This window comes from Panthera uncia, chromosome B1 (assembly GCF_023721935.1).
Source record: "Panthera uncia isolate 11264 chromosome B1, Puncia_PCG_1.0, whole genome shotgun sequence".
Classification (NCBI taxonomy): domain Eukaryota; kingdom Metazoa; phylum Chordata; class Mammalia; order Carnivora; family Felidae; genus Panthera; species Panthera uncia.
In genome coordinates this window covers 143,035,991-143,063,233 of record NC_064811.1, presented here as the reverse complement: position 1 = coordinate 143,063,233, position 27,243 = coordinate 143,035,991, and the positions used below count along the sequence as shown (strand labels likewise).

At 35.4% G+C, this 27,243-nt stretch overlaps 1 protein-coding gene across 8 annotated transcripts in view; it reads left to right on the top strand.

Annotated features, from left to right (window-relative positions):
- Positions 1–27,243, top strand: part of NEK1 (NIMA related kinase 1) — a 216,960-nt gene that overhangs the window by 109,960 nt on the left and 79,757 nt on the right. For 3 of the 8 annotated variants that reach the window (XM_049631313.1, XM_049631305.1, XM_049631307.1), the window contains 4 exons: positions 13,015–13,098; positions 13,525–13,608; positions 14,066–14,143; positions 14,715–14,810. In XM_049631313.1, the coding sequence (XP_049487270.1) occupies positions 13,015–13,098; positions 13,525–13,608; positions 14,066–14,143; positions 14,715–14,810 (342 nt within the window). Of the gene's footprint in view, positions 1–13,014; positions 13,099–13,524; positions 13,613–14,065; positions 14,144–14,714; positions 14,811–27,243 lie in introns of all 8 variants that reach the window. The other 5 variants (XM_049631310.1, XM_049631306.1, XM_049631311.1 and 2 more) reach the window with 2 other exon arrangements.

Genomic DNA, 27,243 nt, shown 5'->3' with positions numbered 1-27,243 from the left:
CACTAAGTGCTTTGGGAAATCATAATGAATTATAACATTGTTTCTATGGCAAAATGAAATTAAAGTCTCCTGACTTATGAATAAACCTTTGGAACACAAATTAGTTTTAGGTTGAATTGAAATTTAAAGAAACTGGATTTAAAAATAATTTTATATGCTTGTGTATGTATTCAAAATTTTCCCTGTTTAGGTCACTGAAATTTTCAAAAACTGAAATTTTCAAAGGTTAGGGAAACTAACAAGGAAGACTTTCAGCCAAATGGTTTGTTTTCTTGTATGTAAACAGTATGAATAAAAAGTAAAGTAACTGAGAATCTAATTCTGAACAATAATTCTTTGGAGTAGGAATTATCACTACCAAGTTACAGGTTTTGAAACCAGCTCACAGTCCTTAGTACTCTGCCTAACATCATGTAGTATGTTCAGAGGCAGGATATAAGCCCAGTGCTTGTGACTTTGGAGATTGTGCTTTCAGCTCTTTTACTATGCTTTTTGCTCCTTTTTATAATCTCATATTAATATTTGCTTTAATTTAGGTAAACTTTTAGACATGGTAATTTTGTAGAGCAAGGGTAGGCAAACGTTTTCTGTAAAAGGGCAGGTAGTAGATACTTCGGGCTTTGCAGTGCATATGGTGTCCTACAAAACAAACGAGTGTGGTGCTGTTTCAGTAAAACTATATTTACAAAATCAGGCAGCAACTTAGATGTAACCTGGGTATTAGAGTTTGCTGATTCTTGTTAAACACTATCCTAATAGCAGGTTAGTTCTTCAGTACTAAGTTGTTGATTTTAAAATATTTTTTTCAGTTCTTTAAAAATTATTCTCTTTTTATCCTTCTAAAATATAATGTTTGGTACATAGGAAAGAATAGGTGTGTAAATTATGAAGCAAAATACTATGCTTAGGAGGTACAGCACCACTAATTTCAGTCCGTATGCTGCTTTCTAATCTAGGTATTGGCAAATGTTTTTCTATAAAGGGCCAGATAATAAATACTTCAGGCTTTATTAGCCATAAGGTCTCTGTCATAACTACAAACTCTTCATTGTAGCACAAAAGTAACCGTCAACATTGTGTAAATGAATGAGTGTGGCTGAACTCCAGTAAAACTTTATTTATGAACAGTGAAATTTGAATTTCTTGTAATTTATGTGTGGTCATGAAATATTCTTCTTTTCATTTTTTTCCACCATTTAATAATATGAAAAACCATTCTTAGGTTATGGACCATACAGAAATAGGTAGTAGGTTGGATTTAGCCTGTGAGCCATTGTTTGTCATCCTCTGTCCTAACCTTTTTTTTTTCTGCCTTCTCCTAGAGGTTGCCATTATCCTGAATTGTGGATTTATCATTACTGTGGTTGTTTTAAAATAATTTTTTCCACTTATGTATGTGTATTACACAATATATTATTCTTTTTTGTTTTTGAGCATTATGAAAATTATATATAGACTAGGACTTGTTTTTTTCATTCAACATTATTTTTTAAAATTCATTCAGTAGTTGAGTATAACTGGATAGTAGTGTGTATATAGCACAATTATTCTCCTGACAGTCAGTATTTATTTAGTTTGGTTTGATTTCTGCTTTGAACATTCTTGAACATGTTTCCTGGTAGACATGTGCAAAATTTTTCTTGGTTATCAATTTTCTTCTGTTGAATTACTTAGAAAAACTTCTGAATTATTTCCCTTGAGAAATGTTACTTTCTTATTAACTGATCTTAAATAATTCTGTATTTATTTATACTAATGGAAAACTGCCTTGAAAATGTTCAGTTAAGTGTTAAACATTTCATTTATTCTTTCATTCATTTATTTAGTATTACATAAACATTTATTGACTATAGTATGTTAGGTTTTGTGCCAGCAAGAGAATGTAAGATAAGCAATAGAGTAGATAAATAGTTAAACCAGCAGTTTAATAATAACAGTGGGTGTTTATCGAAAGCTTACTTTCAGGCCTTATGTTAGATCTTTTATATGCACCACCTCTGTGTTAGGCCACTAGGGCTGCTGTAACAGAATGTCACAAAATAAGTGGCTTACCAACAGGAATTTATTATCTCACAGTCCTGGAGGGTAAAAGTCCAGGACCCACACGTCTACAGGGTAGGTTCCTTCTGAGGACTGTGAGGAAGAATCACCCATGCCTCTTCCCTATCTTGTGCTGGTTGGCTGGCAGTCTTTAGCCTTCCTTGACATTAGAATCCTCACCCTAATCTCTGCCTTCACTTCATATAGTTTTCTCCCTGTATGTGCATCTGCTCCAAATTCCCTTTTTATAAGGTCATCAGTCATATTGGATTAGGGCCTACTCTAACAATCTCATTTTAACTTGATGAAGATGCTATTTCCAAATAGTAGGGTAGTAGGCATTGGTACTTCAGCATACAGATTTTGGAAGATCAAAGTTCAGCCCATAACAGTCTCTTTTAAACTTTACAACAGTCCCAGGTAACTCTTTAGAACCTTAATGATAGTAGTCCCATCACAAAGTATATTGCATTATAAAAACCCTAGATACTAAAAAGTAACGTAAAACACAGTTCCAGAACAAGATGGCATAAACCCACTTTTCCTGGCTCCTCCCCTCTAAATATAGTTAAATACTCTGGAAACTAGTTAACATACAATTATGGTAGAATTCTATATGGTGGAAGGAAGAAGATGAGCTAACTAGGGACTTCAGGACTTAGGAATAACAGTGTGGTATGTGGTTCCCTGTTTTGTTTTTTGTTGTCTTTTTTTTTTTTTTAAGTTTATTTGAGAGAGAGAGAGACAGAGAGCGTACACATGCACACACAAGCAGGCAAGGGACAGAGAGGGAGAGAGAGAATCCTAAGAGCCATGAGATCATGACTTGAGCCAAAATCAAGAGTCGGACATGTAACCAACTGAGCCACCCAGGCAATCCTCCCTGGTGTTTTTTTTTATTTCCCATTTTTGTGGGCTGGGCCTGCATCCCAGATCCACTGTAGATGAAAAAAAGCAAAAACAAAAACCAAAAGCCTGATCTCACTTGCCAAATTAATGGAAAAGAGGAATATCAGCAGGATCCTGTTGTAAGCTGTGGGCAGCAATGAAGTTTCAGGCTGCCCCAACCTCATTCCACAACTAGAGCATGGGCAGGTAACTTGGAGAGCATTTTGACCCACATTGGCAGCAAAGCCTTGCACCTTCCCGGTTCTACTCAACATCTAGGGCACTAGCAGGTGATTTTATCTGACCACAGCAGTAGTAGCCGTGAAGACCTGTGTCTCCATACCCTCTGTTTAGTGATGTAAGAAGACCCAGACCCAGTGTCACCTGCCTCCCACCCTCAGGAGATCTTCCAGTAACAGCACATGGATCAGGGAGACAACTTTCATCATCACAAGATAGCACCCGGAGGGATTGAGCAGGAGAGCCATCAGCACCAGAACAATGAAGCTGGTTAGAATAATATTACAAGGATTCAGAGAGGCAAACTGTTATCAGTACTAAAGCCCACGAAAGTAGGCCAGAACGTAAATGCTAATCCTAAATGGGCCTACTGCCTGCTAAAATTGAAGACATTAAGAGTCTTCTAATATAATAACTAAAATATTCAGAACATAATAAAAAAATCACTTGTCATACCAAGAACCAGGAAAACCACAACCTGAATGAGTAAGGCCACTGAGGTGCCACTCATATCAAGATGAATTACATACTGGGGGCGCCTGGGTGGCGCAGTCAGTTAAGCGTCCGACTTCAGCCAGGTCACGATCTTGCGGTCCGTGAGTTCGAGCCCCGCGTCAGGCTCTGGGCTGATGGCTCGGAGCCTGGAGCCTGTTTCCGATTCTGTGTCTCCCTCTCTCTCTGCCCCTCCCCCATTCATGCTCTGTCTCTCTCTGTCCCAAAAATAAATAAAAAACGTTGAAAAAAAAAAAAATAAAAAAAAAAAAAAGATGAATTACATACTGGAATTCTCAGACAAAGATTTTAAAGCTGCTTCAAACAAATGCTTCAATGAGATAAAACTCTCTTGAGTGAATAAAAAAGGAAAATCTCAGTGAAGAAAGAGAAGTTATAAAAAATAAGCAAATAGAAATTATATAATTGGAAAATATAATAACCAAAGTTGAAAATTCACTGGATAGATCCAGTGATAGTGTGGAAATGACGGAAGATAGAATTACTAAACTTGAAGATCAACTTAATTTACTCAGTTTGTACAACAGAGAGAGAAAAGACTGAAAAAAGTATTTCAGTCTTAAGTATCTGTGGAACGATAAGAAAAGATTTAACATTTTTATCATTGGAGCCCAAAGGACAAGAGAAAGAATGTGAGATTGAAAAAAGTATTTGAAAACTTTCTACATTTGGCAAAGGACATAACCTACAGATGTAAGAAGCTGAGCAAATCCCCAGCTAGGATAAACAAAGAAATCTTCATCAAGCAGTATTATTAAATTTCTGGAATTAAAAGATGAAACAAATCTTTAAATATACACAGAGAGATGACATATTATATTACCTATAAAGCAGCACCAAATTGAATGACATCAGATCTTTCATCTGAAACTGTGGAGTATAGGAGGAAACGACATAACATTTTTCAAGTGCTAAAGGAAAAGAACTCTCAATGCGGAATCCTTTATCTGATGAAACTGTCCTTCAGGAATGAAGGGGAAATAAAAATATTCTTAAAGTAAGCTAAAAGAATCTGTTAACAGAGCAAATAAGATTGCTTAGGACAAAGAGAGAGATAAAGAGAGACATTATATAATAAGATCAGTTCAATAAGTCATTTCAGGAACACCTGGGTGGCTCAGTCAATTAAGTGGCCAACTCTTGATTTTGGCTCAGGTCATGATCTCACAGTTGTGAGTTTGAGCTCCTCGTTGAGCTCCATACTGACAGCATGGAGCCTGCTTGGGATTTTCTCTCTCCCCCTCTCTTTCTGCCCTTACCTTGCTCATACATATGAGTGCACTCTCTCTCAAAATTAAAAAATAATATATATATATTTTAAAAATACTATTGCAGTTGTAAATGGCTGTACAACAAACAGTGGAGTTTCAAAACATATAAAGCAGAAACTAACAGCTAAAAGGATAAATTCACAAGTATAGTTAGGGACTTTAGCACCCCATTCTCAGTGATTGATAGAACTGCTAGACAGAAATTAGCAATGATACAGAATAGCTAAACACCATCACAAGCTAACAAGTTCTAATTTACACTTACAGAGCATTCTACCCAACAATAGCACAATACACTTTTTTTTTCAAGTGGAAATGAGTTAACATGCAATAATACATTCACCAAGAAAGACTATATGCTAGATCATAAAACAAACCTTATATTCAGAAGACTCGGAATTACAGAGTATAATTTTTGAACATCATGGAATGAAACTAGAAATCTATAATAGAAAGATACAAGAAAATCTACAATTGAAAATTAAAACACTTCTAACTAATATGGTATCAAATAGGAAATATAAAAGAAAACTTAAAAATACATAGAACCAGGGGCACCTGAGAGGTTTAGTTGGTTAAGTGTCTGACTTGATTTTGCCTCAAGTCACAGTCTCACGGTTTTGTGAGTTTGAGCCCCACGTTGCTGAGCCTGCTTGGGATCCTCTCTCTCCTTCTTCTCTGCCCTTCTGTTCTCATGCTTGCTCAGATTCTCCCTCTGTTTCTCAAAATAAATAAATAAACTTAAAAAAAATTATAGAACTGAATGAAAATAGACATACAACATATTAACATTTGTGAGATGCAACTAAAGCACATATATTTGTATTTATTCCTATAAAGGAAATTTATAGTACTAGATGCTTATAAATTGGAAAAGAAAAAGGTCTCAAATCAGCACTCTAAGTTCCTATCTCAATCCTAAAACAAAAAAAAAGAAAAAGAAAAAGAAGAAGAGCAAAATAGACCCAAAGCAAACAGAATGAGGGAAATCATTAAAGCAGAAATCAATGAAATTGAAAAAGGGAAAACTGTTGAGAAAGTTAATGAAGTGAAAAGCTGGTTCTTAGAAAATAATGAATGAAATTGATAATCTCTAGATTGACAAGAATAAAAAGAATAACACAAATCACGAGTGTCAGGAATGAAACAAGGGATATCACTACAGATCTTATAGTGAGTAGAAAGATAATAAGCAACTTAACACTCATAAATTCAACAACTTTTAAAAATGGAATTTGTGATTTAAAAGCTGTCAAAAAAAGAAATCTCTAGGCCTGGATTGTTTCACTGGAGAATTTTACCAGACATTCAAAGAATTAACATCAGTTTGATACAATGATACAATCTCTTGCAGGAATTAGTAACAGAAGGAATATTTCCCAACTCATTTTGAGGCCTGTATTACCTTGATAGTCAAGCTAGAAAAGCACAAAAGAAGAAAAGTACAGACTAATGTATCTCATGAACCTAGATGGAAAACAAAATTTTAGGAAATCTAACCCAACCATGACCAAATGGAATTTAGTCTTGTTTCAGTATTAGAAAATGAGTGTGATCTACCATATCAATAGGTTAAAGAAGAAAAATAATATAATCATATCAATTGATGCAGAAAGTCTTTTGACTAAGTTCAACATGCACAATAAGAAATATCAGTATACTAGAAATAGAGGGGAACATCCTCAGCTCCAAAAAGTCTACATCTAACTTCATATGGGATAGAAGACTAAATGCTCTCCCTCTACAGTTGGAAAAAAGGGAAGAATGTTTGCTCTCACCAGTCTAATCAACATTGTACGGGATGTTCCAGTTACTGCAGTAAGGCAAGAAAAAGAAAAGGTATATAGATTTGAAAAGAAGGAAGGAGTAAAATGATTGCTATTTCCAGTTGACATGATTAATTTGCTTAGAAAATCCCAAGGACTCTACAAAAACTCTCCTCAAACTAAAAAAAATGAGTTCATTATAGTTAACAGGATACAAGATTCAATACATAAAAATCAACTGAATTTTTTCTAACGTTTATTTATTGAAAGAGAGCAGGGGAGGAGCAGAGAGAGGGAGAGAGAATCCTAAACAAGCTCTGCACTATCAGCATGGAGCCCAATGCAGGGTTCGATCCCACAAACTGTGAGACCATGACCTGAACTGAAACAGAAACAGAAACTGAAACTGAGCCACCCAGGTGCCCCTCAACTGAAGTTTTTTAAAGTTTATTTATTTTGAGAGAGAGAGAGAAAGAGAGAGAGACAGATCACAAGCAGGGGAGGGGAAGAGACAGGGAGAGAGAATCCCAAGCAGTCTCTGTGCCATCAGTGTAGAGCCGAACATGGGGCTTGAACTGTGAGATCATGACCTGAGCCAAGATCAAGAGTCAGATCAAGAATTGGATGCTTAACCAACTGAGCCACTGAGGTGCCCCTGAATTTCTATAAATTGACAGTGAAAAAGTAGAAACCAATACAAAAAAATATAATACCATTTACAATTGCTCCATAAAAATGAAAAAAATTAATAAAATATGCAGGCTAATTTATGTGTTTAAAATGACAAAATGTTGTTGAAATTAAAGAAGACCTAAATACTTGGAGAATCATACCATGTTCATGAATCGGAAGACTCAATGTAATAAAAATGGCAAGTTGTTCTAAATTGATCTATGTTTAGTGCAATTACTAGTAAAATCTCAGGAATATTTTTTTTTTTTATAGATGTAGACAGACTTGTTTTAAAATGTGTATGGAAAGGGGCATTTGGGTGGCTCAGTCAGTTAGGCATCTGATTTTGGCTCAGGTCCTGATCTCCCAGCTCGTGAGTTTAGCCCCGCCTCAGCCTCTGTGCTGACAGCTAAGAACCTGGAGCCTGCTTCAGATTCTGTGTCTCCCTCTCTTCTGCCCCTCACCCACTCACACTCTACATCTCTCTCCTTCAAAAATAAATAAACATTAAACAAATTGTTTTAATAAAAAAGTTTAAAAAATAAAATGTATATGGAAAGAAAAGGATTTTAAAACAGCCAAAATAGTTTTTTGTTTGTTTTATCTAAGTGATTTCTACACCCAACATGGTGCTTGAACTTATGACCCTGAGATCAGGAGTCACATGCTCTTCCCAATGAAGCAGTCAGGCACCCCAAAATAGCCAAAACAGTTTTGAGAAGAATTAAGTGGGAAGAAATACTCTTCCATTTATTAAGGCTTACTTACAGGGGCTCCTGGCTGGCTCAGTTGGTTGAGCAGCAGCTCTTGATTTCAGCTTATGTCATGATCTAGAGGTTTGTGAGTTTGAACCCCCCGCTTTGGACTCCACACTGCCGGTGTGGATTCTCTCTCTCTGCCCCTCCCCTGCTCATACGTGTGCTGTCTCTCAAAAAAAAAATAATAATAACCTTAAAAAAAAAAGGCTTACTGGGGCGCCTGGGTGGCGCAGTCAGTTAAGCATTGGGCTTCGGCTTAGGTCATGATCTCACTGTTTGTGAGTTGGAGCCCTGCACAGGATTTGTGCTGACAGCTTGGAGCCTGGAGCCCGCTTCAGATTCTGTGTCTCCCTCTCTGTACTCCTCCCCTGCTCATGCTTATGCTTGCTCTCTCTCTCTGTCTCTCGCTCTCTCAAAAATAAACATTAAAAAAAAATTTTTTTTAAAAAGGCTTAACTATGGGGATCAAAACAGTATAGTACTAGTGGAGGGATAGACACATAGGTAGATTCATGGAACGGTGTGGAGAACACCCTAATAGACCCATACAAATATGCCCAACTGATTCTTGAAAATGAAGCAAAAGCAATTCATGGAGGAGGGTTTGCCTTTTTAGTATTAGTGCTGGAGAAATTGGACTTCCACCCCTAGGCAAAAAATGAACCTTGACCTAAACCTCACCTCTTATTAAAAGAGATCGTGCACTCTGAGGGAAAACATACAATTATAAAGATTTTAGAAGAAGGAGAAAATTTCAGACCTCAGACTAGACAAAGAATTCTTAGACTTGGCATCAAAAGCACAGTCCATAAAAAGAAAACTTGATAAACTGGACTTCATCAGAATTAAAAACTTTGGTTCTGCAAAAGACCTTGTTGAGAGGAAGAAAATACAAATTACAGATTGGGAGGAAATATGTGCAAACCCCATATTCAACAAAGGACTTGTATCTAGAACACATGAAGAATCACCAAAACTCAACATTAAAAACACAGAGCATCCAATTAGAAAACCTGCAAAAGAGTAGCCAAAGATTTGGTTGAAGAGAGTATACAGATAGCATATAAACTGTTGAAAGACAGTTATTCATCATTAGCTATGTGAGAAATGCAAATTAAAACCACATTAATGTATCACTGCCCACCTATCAGAATGACTAAAATTAAAAGGTGATAAAAACCAGGGGCGCCTGGGTGGCTCAGTCAGTTGAGCATCTGACTTCGTCTCTGGGCATGATCTCATGGCTCGTAAGTTTGAGCCCCACGTCAGGCTCTGTACTGACAGCTCGGAGCCTGAAGCCTGCTTCAGATTCTGTCTCTGTCTCTCTCCTTCTCCCTTCCCTTGCTCCTGCACTATCTCTCTCTCACCCCTTCTCTCTCAAATATAAATAAATATTTTTTTTAAAAAGTGGTCCAAACCAAGTGCCGGTGATGATGTGGAGAAACTGGATCAATCATTCCTAGTAAGAACTTAAAGCCACTCTGCAAAATAGCTTGGTAGTGCCCTTTAAAACTAAAAATGGATTTACCATACCAAGAACAAGTAATTCTATTCTTGCATGTATGTCTCAGAGAAAAGAGCATATTTTCACTCAGAAACTTGTACATGAATGTCCTCAGCAACTTTAACTCCTAATAGTCCAAAACTTGAAACTACCCAAATGTCCTTCAGTGGGTGAATGAATGAACAAATTATGGTATATTCATACTATCGAATTCTACTTAGCAGTAAAATGTAACAAACTATTGATTTATGCATCCAATACCTTGAATGGACTGCAAGAAAATAATACTGTTATAAACAGTGAATCTCAAACAGATATGTACTGTATGATTCTAATATGTAAATTTTGTTTGTATTAGTTAATGGGTGTTAGGTATGGGAATAGTGAATGTGTCTGTGAAGTGTTAAAGTAATGGTACAATTGAGTATCTTGATTATGGTGATGATTACATAAATCTATATGTATAATAAAATTACATTGACACAGATACACAATTATGCATGTATAACTACTGAAATCGATTTCCTGGCTTTGATAGTGTACTGTCCTTATCAAGATGATAAAATTGGGAGAGGCTGGATGAAGGGTCCATGAAAGCTCCCTGTATATTTTACCTTTCTGTGAATCTGTGATATTTCAAAGTAAAATGTTAAAAAAAATTGCTTCAAAGTAACTCAGGTTTTTTTACTTAAAGTTCTTAAATACCATGAAAGGAAGATAAGAGTCTATAGCAGTGCTCAGTTCTCCACCCACTCTCCTGTAACTCTGTAGATATTTCATTCATCTTTTCAGAGTTCACTTCACGTATTTGCCCAGCCCTGCCTATTTCTTGTTTTCTTTCACCTTCCTAGTCTCTTACTTCTATCTCAAAAGCTCAAGTATCTGATAAGCTAATGCCAAGATTGCTTTGAAGAGGGGCAGTAGTCTTTTGTCAGACTGGAAGAGGAGAAAGAGCACATTCATATAATAATACTTTTTGTTCTAGTACATGCACAGAGTCGGCAGTATTATTATGTCCGAACTTACAGCAAGTAATTTTGGTGAAGGTCAGCGATGGTAGGTGACATTGACAAATGTGTGAACTGACAGAATTTGGAGTCTACCATAGTCCATATTCTTAACCATCAGAGTATACTGCCTGTCCACCATTATATTGAGACTGCCTATCCTCCATTATATTGTATTATAATACACTGATGAGTACTGCTGCAGAAGGTATATATAAAAATGGCATGGCACGTCACACTTAACTGACTGGAAGAGGTATGAGCAAGGCTTTCCATGGGTGAGATATTTGATTTGCATTTCGGAAGAGGAATAGAGTTAGCCATTTTCAGAAGATGAGTGAAATCATGGCATAGTCTGCAAACCACAAATAGTTGTCGTGGCTAGAATGTAGGCTTTATGATTAGGTCATGGCAGAGATGAGAATAGATATGGTTAGGTCACAAACAGCCTTATCTGTTATGCATCAGAACAGAATGTGGATTATATTATGAAGATAATGGGAATAATTGAAAGATTTAGGTGGGCTTTGATGTGAAAGAGACTGTTAAAAAGGTTACTCTGCAGTGTAGCGAGTAGACTGGGGTATAGAATAGATTAAGAGGCATAATGATAAATTAGAAACGTCTTGGAAATCCAGGAGTCAAGAGAAAAGAGCATGAGCTAAGGCAGAAACTAAGGGGATAATTAGAGAATTAGGAGGAGGTAGATTGGTAATTTGACAGTCATTTGTATTTGGCAGAGAAGAGAAAGAAGTAATGATAACTCCCATCTCACTGACTTGGGTGGTTGACTGTGATCAGTAACTGAAATGGGAATAAGATCATATAGTAAAAAGAATGATGAGGTCAGGTTTGTAAATTGTTTGAAGTAGCTTTGCTACATAAAGGGTGGAGTTGTCCAGACGTCAGTTCAAGTAGTTCAAGAGAAGAGGGCTGCGACGACGTTGATTTAGATTCGGGAATTGGCAACATATGTTACAGCCTGGGAATGAGTAGAAAAGAAGACCAGAGAATGCGTCTTGACAAAATATTGACATTAGTGATGAGCCAAGGAAAAGAAAAGCCTGTGAAAAATAGTGAAGATTGATTGGAAGAACCCAAGAGAGAGTGCTAATATAAATATGAAAGAGAAGAGAGATTTTTTTTTTAAAGTGTTATTTAGAGAACACTATTTGGTGGTGTATTATGAATATCATATAGTCAGTTAATAATGTTTTTAAGGATATTGAACATGAGGAGAGACTCAGAATGTTAAAATTAATACGCTAATTAATATTAAGGTAAAATCAGAAAAACTATAGTAAGATTCAAGTGTTATAAAGATAAGATGCTTAAGTATTTGTACATATGCACAGAAATTTGGAAGGGAATAACAGACTTTAGGTGTTTCAGATGGTAGAACTGTGATTTATATTTTATAAGTTTTCTACAGCGAACATATATGTTTTTATGAGACAAAAAATACTTCTGTGGATTCAAACTAATTTCCAGTGGAAATGTTAATTGCAAAATTTGCTCAAAAGAGTCCATTTGCAATGTTAACTAGGAAGTCAGTGGTAACCCTAGAAAATTTTCAGAGTCATGGTGGGATTGGAAACCAGATTGTAGTGTGTTAAAAAGTAAATAGGAAAAAAAAAAAGTAAGTAGGAAGCAGGAAAATAGAAGTCATGAATGGTCATGTATGTAGAAAGTATGCTTTCAGCAAGCTGATAAAAAGACATTAGATAGGGAAGTGAGACACTGAGGATTTTTTTTTAAGGAAAAATCTTATAGCGTGGTTGTGTGCTGAAGGAAGAGAACATGGATAGTTTGGCAATCTGATACTTTTTTAAAGGATACTAATAATTTCTGATAAGAACATAATTCCATGTTTATGATAAACTATGTTTAAAAATGATGTCAGTTTGTGATTGAGTATAATCATTTGCAGTATAGTAATAGGACATTCCTGAGTATAGAGTTTGAGTTCAAATATTTAATATTATGTAAATACTATATATTTAGTATGTAAACAAATTTGTAGAAATGATTGGACTTTTACAGAACAAAACTTTGATTTGGGGTTTAGCTAACCTCCAAAGTAGCTTTAAAAACCTGATCACTTAAATGGCTAATAAAAACATACCTGATCTCTGTTTTGAATAATTATGTTTGGGGTTTAATTGATTCCTTCAATGTTCTCACTGAATGTATTGGTTAAATCGATAGAGGAAAATGCCAGGGTTTATCTAAGTTTATCAGCTAGAAATGATCAGTATTTGCCAAAAGAAATAAAGTGGCACCTGGATATTCCTAGGTAAGATGCTGATGTAGCCTTAGTCATTCTTTAAACTTAGTACATTAAATGATGAACAGGGAATCCTGCAAAACCTGGCAGCTATGTATGGAGGCAGGTCCAGCTCTTCAAGAGGAGGGAAGCCAAGAAACAAAGAGGAAGAGGTATGCTTCCCGCATGTTCGCTACCTCCGTCACATAGCCATTTTTGAGTTTATTGCCTTCCTTTCTTGCATGGTTTAAATTCTTAACAATTATTTAAGGATTTTGTAGGTCTAGAGGGACCTGTTAATATAATTTGACTGACCTGCTGTGTCATAATTTTGTCCCATAACTGATATTCAGTATTCTGAGTTCAATTTCTTTTCTTTTGATAAAATTAAGAATTTATAATGTATTTCTTTTCAGAAATAAGTTGATCTAAATTAAACACTTGAAAGCTAATATTACATTTCCATTAACCAGATTTCAAAACTTTTATTTCTTGTATTCAGATTAACACTTTTCTTTAAATTACAAAAAAAATTTTAGCAATAAAAATGTTTTTTTTTTTTAATTAAAATATTGTGTGTTCTTTTTCTCTCCTTGTAGGTTTATCTGGCAAGATTGAGACAAATAAGACTGCAGAATTTCAATGAGCGCCAGCAGATTAGAGCCAAACTTCGTGGTGAAAAGGCAGGTTGAAAAATAACTTTTTAAAAAGTAATTGAATGGAAAAAAAAAGTAATTGAATGACATTATAATAGAGGAAGATTAAAAATGCTATGACACTAACACAAAGTCTGATGAAGAGAGTGAAAGTCAAAGATCAGAAAACTATACATAGAGAAAAAATAAATTTTATATGTTGGATTTACAATCGATAAGACCATTTGTTCCAGAGGAATTCTGAGAGGAAAACATAGGTAGTACCCATGGACATTTTATATCATTCTATTTTTGTCTTTTTTTCATTGTTCATAAGAGTTGATAGTTGTAGAGAGTTCACTTGCAGCTGTGAGAGAAAATTAATAGTGTTGAACAATTTACCATTTTATATTTTTAGGTGTTAGTCTGTTCATATTATCTTCTGAGCTCTGCCCTCAATTCGAGGCTCTGTCCTAAGTGGTTTGCTTATCTACTTGCTTTGTAGAAAGAAGCTGATTGTTCTGAAGGACAAGAAGGAAGTGAGGAGGCTGACGTGAGGCGTAAAAAAGTTGAAGCACTTAAGGTATAGACTAGAAATAAACAGATTTTCTTTGAGAAAATTGGAACCTGGGGTAGACAATTGTGTTAAATCTTGAATAGTTATTCTCTTGCCTTAATTTTACATTCCTATTTATCCCTCACTCTTTGGTTTCTGAAAAATAGTGTCGTCTTCTCTTCATATCTTATATTTATGGAGAACAATTTGGTGAAATCATAACATAAGTGTATGAAGCTATTACACAAGTAACTTTAAAAAGAATAAATGATAATCTTAAAAATGAAAAATATAATTGTCCATTTCTCTGAAGATAAATAAAGTCTGTACATAATAACCATAGTTTAAAACTTTTACATTTGTATTTCCATTAGAATGTGCCTGCATTTATTTTCATTGAGCTGCTGTGTGTTGAGCCCTGGTTTAGGTGCTGGGGATATAAAGTGAGCTTATATTTTTACTCTGGAAATTCTCCCTCCCACCAAACTTTTCTTTTTTGGCTAATAAGTATCTTTATAGACTTGGTGGGGGGAAACAAAAACAAAAACCCCTGCCCTTCTTTCTGGTAATTAACTTTGTTGATTGGTTTTATTTTCAGGCCCAAGCAAGTGCACGTGCTGCTGTACTAAAAGAACAATTAGAGCGAAAGAGAAAGGAAGCATATGAGAGAGAAAAGAAAGTATGGGAAGAGCATGTAAGATTTAACTCATATTCTTGATCCTACTCATGTTAATGTTCTTATATCTCTTACTGGATAGTATATCACCATTATAACTTGGTAATTCTATTTTTTCCCATTTTTTATTCTCATTCGTTCTCCCTCTCTTCTCTCCTCCCCCACTTTCCCTCACTATTGCTCTCTCTCTCATATTTATGGATGATCAGTATGGAAGTAATTTTGGGATTTGATTTGTGGTGAAAACCTAATTTACTTATTCATTTTAATTTTTATTATTGCCAAGTACCTAATCAAAGACCCAGCATCATTTAATGGCTACACTTTCCTTCTGCCACTGATTTATAAAGCTACTTTTATATATTAATATAAATACCTGTATATATTAAATTCTTATATATGCGAGAGAATGAATCTATAGTATACATGCATCAAGCTCTCTCTGCTGCTCCATTACTCTGTCTGCCAGCACCTCATTGTATTAATAATTATGGATTTAGAATATATTTAAATTTCTGATAGAGTTCTTTCCTCATTTCCTTTTTACTCTTCTTTTTACAGTGTTTGCCTTAGTTACGTGCTCTCTTTTTCCTTACCAGACACATTTTTGGGTAATTTTTGTTCTTTTTTCTTTCTTTTTAAATTCTATTGGAATTTTTATCAATATTACATTTTTTTAAATTTTATTTTTAATTTTTTAAAATTTGCATCCAAGTTAGTTAGCATATAGTGCAACAGTGATTTCAGGAGTAGATTCCTTAGTGCCCCTTGCCCATTTAGCCCATCCCCCCTCCCACAATCCCTCCAGTAACCCTCAGTTTGTTCTCCATATTTATGACTCTCTTCTGTTTTGTCCCCCTCCCTGTTTTTATATTATTTTTGTTTTCCTTCCCTTATGTTCATCTGTTTTGTCTCTTAAAGTCCTCATTTGAGTGAAGTCATATGATTTTTGTCTTTCTCTGAGTAATTTCACTTAGCATAATACCCTCCAGTTCCATCCACGTAGTTGCAAATGGCAAGATTTCATTCTTTTTGATTGCCGAGTAATACTCTATTGTGTATGTATGTGTGTGTGTGTGTGTGTGTGTGTGTGTGTGTATACACACACACACACACACACACACACACACACACACACCACATCTTCTTTTCCATTCATCCATCGATGGACATTTGGGCTCTTTCCATACTTTGGCTATTGTTGATAGTGCTGCTGTAAACATGGGGTTGCATGTGTCCCTTCGAAACAGCACACCTGTATCCCTTGGATAAATGCCTAGTAGTGCAATTGCTGGGTCGTAGGGTAGTTCTATTTTTAGTTTTTTTTGAGGAACCTCCATACTGTGTTCCAGAGTGGCTGCACCAGCTTGCATTCCCATTTATCAATATTACCTTAAACCTACAAATTAACTTATCCCGGGGCATCTACATTTACTCATTTTCTACATTTACTCATTTTCTTCTTTTATATCTCTTACACGATTTTGATCATTTTAAGCTCAAACTTGTTACCTTTCTTGTAAAGGTGATTTCTTGATAGTACATAATTCTAAATTTCTGTTTTACAGGGTTTTATTTTTTTTCTAACAATATTGCTGATATTTGGAGAAATCATTGGTTTTTGCTATAGAATGAGTTTACCTGTTCCGTCAATTCTCATTTAGTTTTCTGGGTTTTTAGTATGCAGCTGTGTCATTTGCAGGTAGTCATGATATATACATCATAACAATTATTCCTACATTTTATTATTTTTTTAAATGTCTGTTTTTGAGAGAGAGAGGGACAAAGCACACGCATGTGCATGATTGGGGGAGGGGCAGAGAGAGAGGGAGACACAGAATTCAAAGCAGGCTCCAGGCTCTGAGCTGTCAGTACAGAGCCCAATGCCAGTCTCAAACTCACGAACCTCAAGATCATGACCTGAGCCAAAGTTGGATGCTTAACTGACTGAGCCATCCACGTGCCCCTTTACAGTTTATTGTATGCCATGCACATTATAAGCACTGCACATGTTTTGCTTTGCTTAATCTTTACAACTTTCTGAAGCAGATGTAGAAAGGATAAAACAATTAGATGAGGTCATAATTCCAGTAAGTATGGAACAGGGATTGAACCTGGGTCCGCCCAGTGTTGAAGTCATTATTCTTATGCACTACACCTTAATTTCCCCTGCTTTCTTTAAATTGTACCTTATATTATTATTTACTTTAATTAAATTGGCCAGATCTTCTAGGACAACATTAAATAACAATGTGGATAATATTTTATTCCTGTTTTTAATGGAAATAGTTTAATCATTTCTCTGTTATGTGTGGAAAAATAATAAGGAATATAATTGTATCTCTAGGTTGTACAGTTTTTATCAGAAATATGTTTTAAAAGTCCACCAGTCAGGAAATCTTATCTTATTCCCCCTTTTTTTCCCTGACTATAGACATAGCCTGGACAAGGCTTGAGTGTGAAACAGTAACTGTGGTAATGTATTCCATCTTCCTCAAGAGTATCTAGTAATTATCTCCTGGACCATTGACAAAATTTACCTGGCTTTAGATTGCAGTGCTTTTTAAATGTTTTATGTCTGGTGTTCCTTAATTCCCTCTTTTCTTTCCTTTATTATAGATACAGAATTAATAGGGCAAGAGTATGAAATAATTACCATGCTAACTTATTGGCAGCCAAATTTGTCAGAAGTAGAAATAACTCATCTTCATAGTCAGAGCCAATGATTCCTTCTATTACCCAAATCTCTTTCAAGCTTACCCTCATCTGGAAAATAGTACGAGCCTACTTTTGGTGACATACATATATAGCAATTGGGAACAATCTGCTTTTCTTCTCTTGGGTTTGTATCTTCAACACAAGAAACAGGGATGTTTCATCCCGTGCTGATTTGCACAGTAGGGCGGAGATTATATCAAGATGAATTGGTATGAAACTCCCTGTGTGTTCTTTTTTCAGTCAGCTTTCCTCATGATACACCTGCTGCTATCATCCTTGTGTTCATCTACGATACCACAGTTGCAATTGACCTTAAGAGTTTTTAGTTTAGTCTTTAATAGTTATTCTAGCAGTCTACATAGCACCCGAAGGTGATTGGCATAGTAATATATCCATTAAATATGATAAGCTTATGCTTAGTGCAAATCAGCCTTATTTTTAAAATGTGATCCACTATGCAAAATTACATGGGGGCATCAGAGTATTTTATAATAGCAGTCTGCATGGCTTCGATTATGTGATTTCCCTTTAGTCTTAGAGATGAGTCAGCTACTCCATATCCACTGCTGTCAGTATGCATGCATAGGCCTATCTTGGCAGCAGGCTTATATAGCCACCTGCCACTGTACCAACTATGTATAACCTTGTGTTTTTCCCCCAAGGTAAAGTGAATGTCTGTGTCTTAACTCACGTTGTGATTGGCATGTGGGATATACGAGTAGTACATTTATCAATGGGAAATGTTTCTTTTTCTCCCAGTCATATAGGGACTGCTCATTTTAGTGATTCAGAATATTATACTTCCAACAGCTCAAGTTAGTATATCTCAGAGAAAACATAGCATGAGCTTTGTAATTACATTTCTTTCCTGAAATCTGCTTTTGGTGGGCTGAAAACGGCCCACAAACACCTTTAAAATGTGGTCTTGGGGCATCTGGGTGGCTCAGTCAGTTAAGTGTCTGTTGATTTCAGCTCAGGTCATGATCTCATGTTTCGAGAGTTGAAGCCCTGCATCGGGCTCTGCACAGGCAGCACAGGGCCTGCTTGGGATTCTCTCTTTCCCTCTCCCTCTCTGCCCCTTCGCCACTCATGCTGTCTCTGTCTCAAAAAAAGTAAATTTGAAAAAATTTTAATGTGGTCTTAAGTACATCTTGTATAAATGTTTTTCAAAAGCCCAGTTTCTCTTTATAGCATTATTTCTTAAATGTCCTGCTCATTCATCAAGGTCATAACCACTGTCCAAGAGTCAGTATAAATATTTGCTTGATCACTCAGCATCAGTGTATAAAATCTACCTATTGGGTTGACTGTTTCATTTATTTCTTTGCCTTCTTATTCTCATTGGTGCTCAGTACTTCATTGACGTCTCTGGATTACAGTCCTACAGTTGTAAATGGAGCTGTTTTACCTTATTTTTTATCTAAATTATCATAGCAGGGTCCTCAATCTGCATATTTCTTAGCATCAATTCAGGCATCGTACCTGTGGAAGTCTGTTCTTTGATTAGGTAAGAGACTATAGTTTGCATATCATGTTTTCCTCCTGCTTTGCATTTCACTCTTTGTTGTGTATTTCATTTCTATCATTGTCTCATTCTTTGGACCTGCCATATAGACCTATATGCCTTCTGGTGAACACACTTCCCATCTCTGCCTACCTCAGAATGTTGTTATCCTTAGTCTTGCCACACAATCTCATCCATTTAAATAGACACATCATGAGATCAACGTGGAATCATGCTCCCTGTTGGAAGTGTCCCAGACACTGAAACAGTGTTTCAGAGTGGTCTGCAGGATATGATTCAAAGAGAATCAGGATGCCTCTTAGGTTGAGAGCCCCTATTTCAAAGCTGCTCCTCTGATGACCTTCCTAGCATTAAGCTAACTTTCCCTAAGCAGAAGGAGCAGAAGTTTCACAGGTGGTAGTGGTAATGGTGGTAGAAGAGGCAGAGGGAGGGGAGCAGGGAGCATCTCTGGAAGCATGTTAGGTTTTATATGTTAACAAGTACATTTTACAAATTATGCCCAACAGTGATTCAGCTTTGAGCTCTACATTCTCATATAATGCTTTTATTACTAGGCAGCTGTATAATAGCATAGTTCTGTTTCCACAGATAACCAACTGGAGCCAGGTTTCTCTACTTCCAGAAGGCTGATTAGACCTCATACACCCATCCAACACACTTTCAGTAGCGTTCATATAATTAAAATACAGTCCCAGAAAACCCAAAGAGTCCTTGTTCTTTTAAGGCATGTAAACCAGTACAAATACCCAGTTTTTTCTCTGTATTTTGTTTTTTAATGGTAGATCTGTCTTAGACAGTTCTGAAGTGTACACAAATGACAGCTTTTATGATTCTATTAATGATAGAGAATACTAGTTTCTAGTATTGTACAACTTTGTATTTCCTCAGGTTCTTTCAGAAGAGTTTTTATAGTGGCAGCATTAAACTGTGGTAGTGAGTCTGACTTTTGAGGTCCAATAGGCAAGCAACCCATTTCCATTTGGGGGAATTATTTTATTGTTTGCTGTTTCAGTAAGACTGTCAAACAAGGTATTCTGGGTTCTTCTAGCTGAAGGATAGGCAGGTCATCGAATGTAGATCAGTTGAATTATCTCCCAGAGCTTGAAGCTTGAGCAGAATATCACAGGATTTGAAGTTTACTTAATCCAATAAGAGAACCTGATGAAAGATTGAATTCATTTCTGCTACCTAGATCCATGCAGCTACTCTGGTGTCTGTTCTTTTTAGAGGGCTTCCCTTTGCTTTTATAATCTTACTTACCATTCTTTTCTCTTTTCTCCTTTCCCCTACCCACCTCCTCCTTTCCTCCAGAATTAGTTTCTGTTGCTTTCAACCGAAGAACCGTGATTCACCTTGTAAAATGCTAGCATGGTATCTGGCGAATAGTAACACAAATAAATGAATTGGGAAATCTGTGGCTCATGACAGTTCAGAATTATGTATGGAGGAATGTTCAAATATTGGTTTACTGAATGCATCGTTGTGTAGTGAGAAAAAAAAAATGAGCCTGGGAATCCAAATACTTGATTTTTAGTCTCTGCCAATGAATTTGCCTTCTTGGGGAGCTGACTTCTGTTTGTGGGCCTTTATTTTCTTATCTCCCAAATGAAAGGCATGATCTCTAATATTGTTCTATCTAAATTGCTTAGAAAAAGTCTTCATAATATAAGTACTTAAGTTCAGTTTGATCTCTAGAAAATGAGTTAAAGTTATTTTACCCACTAATTATTTTAAAATAAGTTCTAATTTAACATAATCTAGATGCAGTATGGGGACTTCATATATCTGTATTTATTTATTGACTGTTACTCTTAATGTTTGTTTTATTTATTTTGAGAGAGAGTGCAAGCAGGGGTGGGCAGAGAGAGAGGGAGAGAGAGAGAGAGAGAGAGAGAGAGAGAGAATCCCAAGCAGGCTCCATGTGGTCTGCGCACAGATCAGCATAGAGTCCAGTGCAGGGCTCGAACTCACCAAACGTGAGATCATGACCTGAGCCAAAATTAAGAGTCAAATGCTTAACTGACTGAGCCACCCAGGCCTCCCTATTGAGTGTTACTCTAACTCAGGAGTGGTTAATATGTTATTCACAGTTAGAATTAGCATTATTAACTTCCTGAAATGTTAATTTAGTTTGATTGCATATATGTTGATGCATTTTTCTAAAGTAAGACCAAATGTCTTTCATCGGATTATCAAAGTATCTTTGATCTAACAAATGGTAAAAATCACTGCCTTAATTATTCTGATTCTTCAGTATGTAAGACCCATTTTTAAAAATTTTGTCTTTGACACATTTCATTGTAAAAATTATAATAAAACATAGTACTTTAATATGAAGAATAATTTTCATGTGTGGTAATAGGGTTTTTTTCCCCCAAATAATACAGTATTGCCTTTTTCAGTCAACCATATAGACTCATATTGCGAGTGAAACATAAAAAAGATAGAGTTTTTTAAGAGTAGCAGTGCATTTAATAATTAAAATTAAATGAAAAGTAGAATTAGGGAAATTCTGTCTTGGTGAGAGACTATTTTTGAGTGTGAGGAATTCCTTTTTCATTGTGTTTAGCTCTTGTGTATTTCATTTCTGTTTATGTCTTTGCTCTTTTCTTTGGACCTGCCATACAGTTCTATATAGCTACTTTAAGGGTGGAGACATACTTCCTCCTGGTGGCCACATTGGAATGTTCTTATTCTTAGACATTCCTATAAATAGAGTATAGCAGTACTAGCTCAGAAAAATTTTTCAGATAAAAATATATTTTTAGTTCTTCAAAGGTAATATTTTGAGAACTTAAATGTAAATTTGATAAAATTTGACCATGTATTTTCAAGCTATATAGAATTATGTATGAAATTGCTCTATAGTCAAAATATGTATGTAGTCAGGCCTTTTAATATTTTCCTAACATATGTTAAATCCTTAAATCATTCAGCATATAGAGATGAAATAGTATTTGTATTTATATGTGTTTCAAGAACAGGTAAACAGTTTCATGTGTTTATAAACCTGGCCTCACTATTTGGTAAAATTTTGCATTTTGTCATTTGGTGGCACTGCTGATTAATTTTTTAGCAAAATTAAACACATACAATTAGCAGATATAATAGAAGCAATTTTACAGTGATAGTTAAAAACATTTTTTGGAGATATAAGCAATGTAGAAAAGTCTTGAATTTATGAACTTAGTGAGAAAATGGCTAGGAAAAATAGCTCCTAAAGCAGTTTATTTTTTTAACTTCACAATGAAACTTTCAGCTCATTGTTCTATTTCTGTTGCAGTATTTTTTTAAGTTTGGATTTTGAAAAACTGTTTAGAATGAAATATATATACTACATGTAACTGGGTGACCAATTTTAACAAAATTGTTTGGATTTTTTTTTTAGGTTTTAATTTTTTATCTTATGTAAAACTTTGTTTTGTTTTCTTTTTAATTTTAGTGTTGTTTATCATATTGGATCAACTTTCTGAATTAACTCAGTCTAGTGTTTTCTCTTTTAACAATTTAAAAATATGTTATTTTTTTAAAATCTCGGGATCTGGTTCACATTGAAAGCCTTAACATCCAGGTTATAAAAAAATATATTCATGATGTTTACTTACATAGAAGGCCCAGCTCCTGTTGTACTGATCAGTTAGTGGTGTGTGTTACCTGGGCTTATAATGACATCTCACTAGTTACTAGAATTACCTTTACATTTTTGTTAACTGATATAGTTTTGTTACTAAGTAATTGGATGAGTTAGTAGGCAGTCTTTTTGTCTGTATTCTTTGGTTTAGATTTCATTATGTCTGAGTTTCTTTGTGTGTTTTTTATTTCAAGTTCTTATGATCTGTTTAGTTTAGTTGACCCAGGGGAGAGATTAGTATATATTTGGTTATGAAAAATAAGCATTTACTGAAGGCTGGTGAAGATCATTATTATAAAGGTGCCAATAAGTTTGTCTTACACATTGAATCAGGTATCTTAGGTAATAGACTATATACCAGTCATTAACCATATATATGGCAGCCAAACAAATTTTAATATAATACAAAACACATTTTTAATAGTAATATGTGTCATTCTCTTCATTAAAAATATATTCTCTTGGTTAAAAGATGTGCTTATGCAGGTACAAAAATGAACAGTGTGAAGAGAATTTAGTAGAGATTTTCCATGTTTTAGCATAATCCCTACTATACTGAATTTGATTATTTTTGGTCTCATACCAGTTTTACTCATAGCACTTTATCAGTAAACACTTTTGTCTCTGTTACTTTAGATTTCTCTTAAGGTTGAGATTAATACAGAAATATCTCTATTTCATATAAAAAATTTAAGAATATATTTAAGAATGTTCACAATTTAAGAATAGAAAGTCAAGATAAAGGGGTTTCAATTCCCTTATGTGACTTTTGCCATTCTTAACTAAAGATAAATCTGCTAAGTATTCCCTAGAGGTTGTAAAATTTTTCTTTGGCCATATGTCTACAGTTTTAGAGAGTTATGCCAGTACCCTGTTTAAATTGTATATGAATCATGTGTGTATGTGCATAAGCATTAAAAAAGTATAAAAAATGAAATACAGTAAGTTGGAGCTATAGGGTATGGGTGACTTTTTAATTTTATTATGAGTTTCCTTAAGGTCTAAGCATCTGCATAGTAATTTTGGAAATAACTTTGCAATAATCTTTAAAAGCATAAATGAAAATTATGTCATAGGCTGAGAAAGGCAGTTGGTTTTATTCTTTAGCAAAATTAGTTAAATACATGTTATTTCTCCTGTTTATTTATACAATTAAATTCTCTTTCGATCATTCTTTAAAAATCTTAGGCTTTTTTGAATTTATGATGGCAACTATTTGTCTTTCAGATTTCTGCTTTTTTTTAAAACATTTTTAAAAGTTTACTTATTTTTGAGAGAGAGAGAGAATGAGAGAGAATGAATATGAGTGGGGACAAGGCAGAGGGAGAAGGAATCCCAAGCAGGCTTTGCACCATCAGTGCAGAGCCTGATGTGGGGCTCGAGCTCACAAACCATGAGATCATGATCTGAGCTGAAACTGGGAGTCAGAGGCTTAACCAACTGAGCCACACAGGCACCCCTCGGGTTTTGCTTCTTACCAACTTCTGTGTCATAAAACTTTATGCAGTGTTGGAGCACTTGGGTAGCTCAGTTGGTTAAGCATCTGACTCTTGATTTCTACTCAGGTAATGATCTCACCATTGTAAGATAGAACCCCACGATGGGCTCTGTGCTCAGCGTAGAGCCTGCTTATGACTCTCTCTCTCTCTCTGTCCCTCCCCTGATTGTGCACACATGTGCATGCACACTCTCTCACGTGTGCTCTCTCTGTCTCTCAAAACCAGTAAATTAAAAAAAAAAAAAAACCTTATGCAATGCAAAAATTTTAAACTCTGATTATGCATAGATGGGCAGTTATTGTTTTTATTCTGCATTCTGGAGATTAAAAACTAGCTCTGGGCAAAGCCAGTTTCTTCATTTTGTTAGGGTCTAAAATCATAGTTTCAGTGTTTAAGCCAAATAACGTTACTTAGTAGAAACTAAATAAATGTTTGCTGAACTATAGTTACTACCATTTATTAGGCACACAACTGTGCACTTTACATAAATTATCACATTTAATCCCTGCAGTAAGGAGACAATGAGTACACACCATTCCCATTTTAGTGAGAAAAAGTTTGAAGTTGAGAGAGGATTAGAAACAATGAAAAATCACAGGTCCCTAGTCAGTGAGATTTGGGGATTTGAGTGTAGAACTGTCCTACTTGAACTGTATTTTATGACCTTCTTAAACAATGAATAGCTGTTCAAACTGGCTACTCTACGAAGGTCACTCTCACCTTCTCCCCTCCCAGGAGTTAGTTAGTTCCTTCTCTGGTTTTATTTTGTTTGTTTTTCTCCCAGACCATTTAGCACACATCTCTCTTATTTTATTTCTCTGTAACATACTGATAGATTTATGTGTTTCCCTTTCTTTTATAGTTTATAATCCTTTGAGAGAAATGATCAATTTTGTTTTGTTTTTGTCTTTTGTTTGAAAATTATTGCAGCTAGTTCTGGTCTACAACATACTGGGTTTTTTTCCCAACTTTCTGAGGTATAGTTGTGTGACATTGTGTTAAGTATGCAATATACAATGTGATGATTTGACATAGGTATATACTATGAAATGATTACTACAATAAGATTAGTTAACAAATCACTTCACATAGTTACCATGTGTCTTTCAGTTTGGATAGCCGTTATCTGGCACTGTGCTTGGCACTTAATACATCTTTTTTAAAATTATTTTTTTGTTTTGTTTATTTTGAGAGAGAGAGTGTGCACATGCACATGCACGTGAGGGAGGGGCAGAGAGAGAGTAGGGGAGAGAATCCCAAGTAGGCTCCATGCTGTCAGTGCAGAGTCCCACAGTGCAGGGCTCAATCCACTGAACTGTGAGATCATGACCTGAGCTAAAATCAAGAGTCGGATGCTTAACGGACTGGGCCACCAAGGCACCCTGACACTTAATACATTTTTGAATATGTTGATTAAATTTTATAAAATATTATATATTTGTTTTCTCACAAAAATCACATCAAGTTTATTTATTAAAATAGCAGAAATCATTTCTTTAAGTGAATTTAAACATTCACAAGATTATAGAGTGGATAAATATGATATGTGATTAGAGAAGTAATTACTGATTTAAATAAATATGATAGAATTTGTACATCCAGATTAATGTGTTTCCTTCAAAATAATCATCTAGAGAAATAACATACTTCTCTAAAAATGCTGCTAGTGTTTCAGAACCAATTGGAACTTGTTTCTATTTCCTCAGAATTTGTTACCTTTTTTGAATATACCATATGGAAGGAAGACCATGGTAAAGTTTCAAAATATTTCTATGTCATCTTTCAAGATGACACCCAGATAATACCCAGCTGTGTTAACTTTAGATTTTTAAAATTATTTATAACATCTTAAATATCAGTATACTTTTCAACGGTGCTGAACTATGGATTAGAGCAATGTTTCTGCCCTTTTTTAATAAAGACTTAATTTTTTTAGAGTAGTTTTAGGTTCACAGGAAAATTGATAGGAAGATACATATTTCCAGTGTATCCCCTGTCCCCTCACATGTATAGCCTCTCCCATTAATCAACATCCTCCTCCAGAGTTGTACATTGTTACAATTGATAAACCTGCATTTATGTATCATCACCCAAGGTCTGTGGTTTATATTACAGTTCCCTCTTGGTAGTGTACATTCTGTGGGTTTGGACAAATGTATAATGACATATAACCATCATTACAGTATCATACAGAGTATTTTCACTGCCCTAAAAGTTCTCTGTGCTCTGCCTATTCATTCCTCCTACCACTCCCCTGCGAACCTCTGGTGACCATGCATCTTTGTATTGTCTCCATGGTCTTGCCTTTTCCAGAATGTCATATGGTTGGAATCATACAGTATGTAGCCTTTCAGATTGACTTCTTTCATTTAATAATATGCATTTAAGTTTCCTCTGTGACTTTGCATGGTTTGATAGCTCATTTCTTTTTAGCACTAAATAATAATCCATTATGTACCAGTTTTTTGCTTTTTTAAAAAAAATCTACTTACTAAAGGACATCTTGGTTGCTTTCAAGTTTTGGCAATTATGAATAAAACTGCTGTAAACATCTGTATACAGGTTTTTGTGTGGACATCTGTCTTAAACCCCTTTAGGTAAATACCAAGGATTGTGATTATTGGGTCACATGGTAAGAGTATGTTTAGTTTTGTTGGAAATTGCCAAAGTGTTTTCCAAACCATTGTACCATTTTGAATTCCCATCAGAAATGAATGAGAACTGTTGATCCACCTCCTCAGCAGCATTTGGTGTGGTCAGTGGTTTGGATTTTAACCAATGTTGTAGATGTGTAGTGGTATCACATTATTGTTTTAATTTGCAATTCCCAGGGGTGCCTGGGTGGTTCAGTCGGTTGAGCATCTGACTTCGGCTCAGGTCATTATCTCATGGTTCGTGAGTTTGGGCCCCACGTCGGGCTCTATGCTGACAGCTCAGGGCCTGGAGCCTGCTTCCGATTCTGTGTCTCCCTCTGTCTCTGCTCCTCCCCTGCTCACACTCTGTCTCTCAAAAATAAATTAAAAGATTTAAAAAATTTTTGATTTGCAAATCCCAAATGACCTAGGACGTGGAGCATTT